General features: G+C 37.4%; 1 protein-coding gene across 1 annotated transcript; it reads left to right on the top strand.

Moving 5' to 3' along the window:
• The first annotated feature begins 208 nt into the window (after nucleotides 1-208).
• Nucleotides 209-1,856, top strand: LOC107720342 (adhesion G-protein coupled receptor G7-like). Its single transcript, XM_016528021.1, has 6 exons — nucleotides 209-304; nucleotides 408-739; nucleotides 952-1,033; nucleotides 1,168-1,326; nucleotides 1,414-1,573; nucleotides 1,680-1,856. The coding sequence occupies exons 2-6, from the start codon at nucleotides 460-462 to the stop codon at nucleotides 1,854-1,856; spliced, it is 858 nt and encodes a 285-aa protein (XP_016383507.1). The 5' UTR covers nucleotides 209-304; nucleotides 408-459.
• The last annotated feature ends 5,778 nt before the right edge of the window (nucleotides 1,857-7,634 follow it).

Here is a 7,634-nt window from a genome sequence, read left to right on the forward strand (position 1 = left end):
AAAATAGAAATTTTTCATATCTCCTGACCACTAGGTGGCACTGTGCTGAAACTGTGTAGGTAACCTCATAACACACCAAGTTTGGTCTGAATATGCTAAAGTGTTGTGAAGATATAGCCTCACGTCTATGATGCAGTAATTTAAAGTCCATTGCCACTAGAATTTCATGGAGCTGCCATTTTTTTCTGCAGGCATTTGATATCAACTATCAATATTCTGAAGCCTTGCATTGGATCAGCATCACCGGCTGTGCTCTGTCTGTGGTGGGACTGTCTATCACAGCATTGTACCAAATCATAACCAGGTAAAAGGTTATCGTTTACACTGTTAAGCATAGACAACTACTGACAGGAAGGACTTTTTGCAGCGGTGAAGCAGTTTTTTTCATATTCATACACATGCCATAGGAAGTCAAGAGGAGGCAGCCCTACTCTGCTAGTAGTGAATGTCTGCATAAGCATGACGGTTTTCTACCTTCTCTTCATCTTCGGCATAAACAACCCCATCCAACATGTGAATGTAGCAAAGGTGTCTGGCGAGAATATAGTTCCTGAGTCTGATCACCACAAGTACTCAGATCAGGGACCCTGTACGGTGTTTACAGCTCTGCTTCAGTACTTCCTGTTGGCTACGTTCACTTGGAACACTCTGTACGGCATTAATGTGTTCCTGCTCTTCAGAAACTCAGTGTCTGGAACACCTTCATGGTTTCCACAGGTCGCCATGGCTGTTGGATGGGGTAGGAGATATTAAACGTGCACAAAACACTGATGTATTGTTTAATTTATGACCAACTTATTAAAGTTGGGCAATATACAGTAATGGTTTAAACGATATATGGCTAAATGTATTGTCTTCTGTTTGCATTACAACATGGTGAAGCCATAAAACCATGAAATAATGTCTCCAATATGCAATGCCATCAGTGTCTATAAAGCTTTTCCTGTTTAGGTTTGCCTGCTCTTATTGTTGGTATCTCATTGGGTTCCACCTACCGTGTGGAGGAGCCTTTAGGTTATCGACAAGAAGAGTTGTAAGTAACAAATATTTTTAACTTTAAACTTCACTTAAACATTAACTTCACTACTTTATTTTATTTAATATTATTTATTTTATATTATATTAATTTGGAAATGTTGGTTCAGTTGTCATTTTCCTTTTCTGCAGTTGCTGGCTGGCTTCACTGGACCACAAACAAAAGTTCAGTATAAAGAAACCCATGCTTTGGGGATTCGTGCTCCCTTTACTGATCATGCTGATCTCAAGCACAGCAATACTGCTGCACTTCTCTTACAACATCTGCAGGACCAACCCTAACTTAAACAGGTGTGTTTACTTTGGGACCAGATAATATCAGTTATCCACCAGATTTATGAGAATATATTTCACCAATAACACACTGTTGCTGTTTAGATCACGTAAAACTTCTCTGAAGAAGAAGATGTTGAGTAGTTTTTCTCTGGCAGTGATGCTCGGCTTGTCTTGGGTCACGGGCTTCATTTTGCTGATCACCCAAGAAAAAAATCTCAAATTGATTCTCAGTGTGGTTTTCTGTCTCTTAAACACAACACAGGTGGGTTAATGCACATTGCACAAAAATGCACAAATTGTCAAAAAAAAAATTGTCAAGAAAAATTGTCAATGCTTCTGTATTCATTACAAGTTTTCCATTTCCAAAGGGTGTTCAGATATTCATTTTATTCGCTCTGAGGCCTTTTCTAAACTCAAATCCAGCTATTCTTAACTCTCTGCATGCACCAGAAATAGGCTTTCACAAGAAATCATTTTTTTTATGGAAAAACAAGATACCAGAAAGCAACGAAAGCTACAAATCCACAGATCTGGACTCTCCCTGACAGGCCATCAAAGGTAATAATACATATATCACAATATCTAAACCAATACAATATACAAACCAATTTTTCCTTGTCAAAACTCTTCTTTAGATCCGGCGTAGATCGTTGGTGAGACTGTGGTCTTCACCTCAACAGTGATGTACATCATGCAGTGAAGGCTCATTAAATGAATGGAGACAAGGAGGAATAACAAATTTGATTTGGTTTTAACTTTCACTCTTTAGGACTGACTGTCGACACTGTTCTCAGGTTATGCAATCTGACCTGCTTATTCCAAAAGTATTAGCGCTATTCATTTCCTAATGAATGTCACATAGTTCAAGGAATACTTCATCTAAAATGAAATTTTGCTGAAAATTTACTCACCCTCAGGTCATCCAACATGTAGATGAGTTTTCTTCATGGAAACAGATTTAGATAAATTTATCTTTACATCACGTGATCACCAATGGATCCTCTGCAGTTGAATGGGTGCCGTCAGAATGAGAGTCCAAACAGCTGATAAAACATCACAATAATCCACACCAATCCAGTCCGTCAATTAACATCTTGTAAAGTGAAAAGATGCATATTTTTAAGAAGAAAAAAATAACAATTAACGTGCTTTAACTCTAAACTGTTGCTTCTGAACAAAATATTAGTTCATAATCAATAATAATGCTTCCTCTGGTGAAAAAGTCCATCCCCTGTTGTCCTCTCACATCAAAATCCACTTTTTGGACTTTTTTTGCTTGTAAACGGGGCTTAATCTGTGCATATTTCTCTCCTAATTCCATAAAAGATGACTTTTGATAATAGAAGACTTGTATTTTAGATGGAAACAATGGTTTGACGTTAAAAACATCATAATGATTGATCAGTTTTTTTTTACAAACACAAAGCTTTTCACTCCACAAGATGTTATTTGATGGACTGGAGTGGTGTGGATTACTTGTGGATTATTGTGATGTTTTTATCAGCTGTTTGGACTCTCATTCTGACGGCACCCATTCACTGCAGAGGATCCATTGGTGAGCAAGTGATGGAATGCCAAATTTATTTAAATCAGTTCCAATGATCTATTCCAAAAATAAACTCATCTACATCTTGGATGGTCTGAGTAAATTTTTCAACAAATTTTCATTTTTTGGGTTAACTATTCCTTTCGAGGATATACAAAAATGTGCAGCTTCCCAAATGATGATAAAAACTGCTTGAAATCTGATCTGATGGTGCCACACATTCCAATAAACAACAACAAAACAATAGATATAACTTTGTTAACCCCTGGTTTTATCTTGTTTTATTTGCTGTTCATACTAAAGAAACTAAAAGTATTTGAGGTGGATATGTCAGTCCGATTTTTGCTGCCCGTCTAAACAAAGCATGACAACTAAAGATTGGCACAGTAAACACATTGTCAGCCGCCAGTTTTTGCCATGTCTGATTGATGTGCTCTGTTGTAAAATAACATAAATCTACTGTAAACACACCAATCTTAAGAGTTTGGCTTATTCCTTTTTTAATAATTGACTGTTGACATATGTTAAACATTGATGAAATGACATGTGGACTGTTGGGTCTGAATTTATTTTTCAGATCTTTTTATATGAGTTTATACATTTCTTTACCAAATTAAAATTGATTAATTGAAATGACTCAGAAATCCAGAATCCTGTGTTATCTGTTTAGTAACAGTGGTGATTTTAAATGCATGGGGTCATGGCAGAGTTCCTGTAATACGGGCCCAGACCTCTAAAGCCAAGTCAGGAGAGCTTCTCCACCAGGGGGAACTATTTACAAAAAATACATTTGTGATACCTAGAAGATACATAAACTGTAATTCACTGTAGTTTGCATTGCATACATATCTGTACATTGAATATTTATTTCCTCTTTTTGTTCTGCTTTTGATTAAAATGAGGGTCTGACGCTGATCAGTTTTGCATTGAGGAAAGATAAGCTAAAACAAAGAAACAAATAAATAAAAAACAGTAGGTCCAGAGAAATCCAGAATCTGTCAAACATTTAACATTTAATCGTTTAGCCCGGCAACATGTTTTTATTTACCCAAGTATAGCTGTCAAACCAGTTAGATTAGCTTGAAGGCATGCTACTAGATTAGAGCTCATATCTGACCACAGCAATTCAAAACAAGAGATGACCTTATTATATCCCTGTCCTACAGAAATTCATAATTACATTACCAAATGCAAATCGTCTATGCTAGCGACAAACATGGTGAAGCTATTCCCAGTTCTTGTTATTAGCAAGTGGCGAGGTTTTGGAGCAGGTGCCAGACCACTCTGGTTATTATTTTCTGTCCTCACAGACACACAAGTCAGAATATTATTCGGTCTTACAGTTTAGCATTTAAATAAAACTGTTCTGTATAACTCATAATTCACTGTTTATAGTTGGTAGTCCACACACTAAGGCGTTTTCTCTTCCTTTGTAGACGATGACCTCATGGCCATCGTCATAGCAGTTCTGACCTGTTCAGTCATGTGCATGTGAATGCTAAAATAAAAATGGTTCATTGACCCTGGTCACAATGTCACTCTATGACACTCGTAATTCCCTCATCCGCCGCAAGAGGGCGCACACATTCTGTTCCAGTCAACATCTGAGGAGGAAATATTAATATCAATGAGCTTCTTAAACACATTCATCACAGATGTGATGCTGAACAAACAGGTAAATACAAAGGTATGCTTTTAGGTTTAAATTGCATACACAAATAACAGACCTTTTCCCTTTTCTGCCACACAAGATTTGCGGCCTGTAGTTTTCAGGATTGTTTCTGAAGAGCCAATTGGCTAAGAACTGCAATTACTGTATGTGAACTAGTTGTTTAACATTAAATCCTGCTCAGGATGTCTGGAATTGAGTACAATGCACTGGGTTCTCCTTTCTGGTCCGCTGGTTTTTACCACTTTTGGGGTACGTATTGCCAAAAGGTTTCCAAAAAACAGCTGACAACACACTTTCGGCCTGTTTTGTTAACACTTCACGATTTCCTGCAAAGATGATTAGGTTTCCGTGTCCTACGTCGTTCCTGAACTTACGTGTCTTTCAGAAAGAGAGCAACGTGTTCTGGGAATTCCTGGCTATCGTGCGTCTCTGTGATCTCAATTGTTGCCGGTAAGTGACCCGTTAGCATCACACTCAACAGTCAAACGTGCGGCTCGTACAAAAAATATTGGTCTCTGTCAGTGTGAAGGATTTGTGTTGGCACACATTTTGACGGCTTATTAGAGGGCAGAGGATTTCCTGTCAGTATGGTGGTTCTTTCGGCGGTCTTTTTAATGATTCTGACTTGGATCAGGGTCACAAGACTGTTATTTTGACTGGTCATATGACTGTATTTTTTTGATATTAGTAATATCTGAGCAGATGTTTACAACTAATTATGGTTTTATCATTATAAAACTTTTTTAAAACTTATTTGAAACGTGATTTGAAAGGTCAGTGTGCAATTTGTACATTAGAGCCCAGTGTAATTTTAAAGACAAGGACTGTTTTCAAACATGTTTCCCCAAACACTCCCCTCATCTGCCATTGGTCAGTGAAACAGCCTCAAACGAACGCCATTGGCTGAGCCAGTGTTGCTATGCTAGGCTGGTCGGATCAAACAAAACAGACCCCATTTGGAGGGGAAATCAGCCAACAGATGGTTTGCATGTAATTGTCTTTGCATATTAAACTGAGAAAATACTAAGAAAGCATTTTAACATTAAAACCAAATGAACTACAATACTAAAAATTAGCTTCATACTAAAAATGGCTTCATTCATAGTTTTATGTATTGTATTGTTATTTTAAAATCTTCACAGATGATCATAAGTTGCAGATGATTTTAATTTGTCACTTCCAGTGCTGTTACATAATGATCTGCATGTTCCTTATTAAAGCCCTGATGGCCTCTGTATCTTCATCCGAACTCAATTATTATTGAATTATTGCTTCGACAGTCTTTAATTTTTAATCTTTCTGTCAATCCCTCCAAACAATGCGTTCACCGTCTCTCAACTTGACAAAATACTACAGTTTTTGACCATCAATAGCAACACTAGAGGGGAAGAAAGGTGAGTGAGGCTTGGTTTATATTATGGCTGTCACTGTAAGTCATTATTCACTTTCAAATCAGCCTATTCATTTTTTTTTTAAAGAATCAATGGATTTAATCAAAGTGGAGATTCTTGTTTTCATTCTTGTCTGTTGTTTTGGCCACCTTATGCATGTGAGCTACCTTTACCTGCAGATAATGTCAATTTTGTCTCCAGTAGTTCACGTGTCAAGGATAAACAAGTTTTGATAATACAAGACCTCTTCATAACTGAGTCATTCAGTCTTCTTGGCCAAACATGCGTTTGTTTTGGTTGCTCAGCAGGGGGACCAATTCTGGGCTCAGAACCAGATTGTAAGATTTAGGGTTTACAGGAATGTCCAGATCTATATGTTTGTGTGCATGCATGCATGCATTTGTGGTTTTGGCTGTAGTTCAGCATGTTGTTGTTGAGATTTGTGGCCCACCGAGCTTGTGAATCAGTGGGAAGGTATGGGAAGACACTCTCCTGCTGTGTTCCATGTTGGCATTCATTCAGGTTCTCCACCTTTGTTGTCTTTCTCTTTCTAGCTGTTCTTCTCCTTTCCCATCTGATAAATTATCCAATAAGCAATGTATGTTAACCGCATGTTTGACAATCCTTGATTCAGTGCACTTTTTCCCATGCCACAATTCATGAGAGGCCAGGAACGGCCAAATGCTGTTTGACATCAGCCTGCATAGAGTTAGATGAAGCAAACCATATTTCCTCAATATTCCGTATCGTTTTAGAGACTATTGACACGTTCCTACCTACTCGACTGTAGTATCAGGACAAAATAAGACTATTCAAGATTAAAAAAAATAAAGAATGACTCTTTTTTTTCATGTTGGTTTTCAAAAGTTCAACAATTGTTTAAATTTGATGACAATCTAACATGTCTAATGCCATGCGACGTACCTAGCAAGTAATGTAAATATAATACAATTTAAATATATATTTTTCATTATATATATATATTATATATTCACATTTTATTTCGGTGGAAGTTTTTCCGAATATTTCTATTTTAAAACAGTACTTCCTATCATTATGATACCAGGATAGCCATGTCAAATTTTAATAAAGAAATTAAAAACATGTTCATCACAAAAGAGATATTTTCAAGTCTGAATTACCTTTTTATGCACTTTGCATAAATTAACATATCCAGACGAAAAAACGCGTGGCATTGTGGTTGACCTGGGTTACTTTCTGCATCCTCTTTGGTTCTTACCTCAAAGTTATGGACCTAGATTGTAGTGTACCAGTGAAATCTAAGCGAAGGTCAGAACTGTGGCTAACAGTTGATATTAGAGTTATTTAGGCAGGCAAAGTGTATTTACCCACTGTAAAAGCGGCCTACCTCGGGCTGTCAGCCAAACTGCTTCCCACTTCCTGATCTGTCAGTACTTTTCTCTACTTTCAACCAACTTCTTCTAACCTCTTGCTAAAATTAGAATAAGAGTGGTAAAATAGCAAAGGAAGGAAAAAGAAAACATTTACCAAGGAATTTGGTTTGACCCAGACATTTAGCGCTCTGTAGCATACAGCTTTGTTAAAGGTTGACGGTACGTGGAGGGAAGATGACCTCACGTGTGCTCATAGAGACGAAATGTGTGTGCCTGAGAGAGACCACCACACTTCTGTCAGGACACTGGGAGAGGGAGAGATCTGAACTGATAACATATTCATGAAAGTTTGATTTGGA

Source organism: Sinocyclocheilus rhinocerous, unplaced genomic scaffold, assembly GCF_001515625.1.
Source record: "Sinocyclocheilus rhinocerous isolate Xijiao unplaced genomic scaffold, SAMN03320098_v1.1 scaffold1292, whole genome shotgun sequence".
NCBI lineage: Eukaryota > Metazoa > Chordata > Actinopteri > Cypriniformes > Cyprinidae > Sinocyclocheilus > Sinocyclocheilus rhinocerous.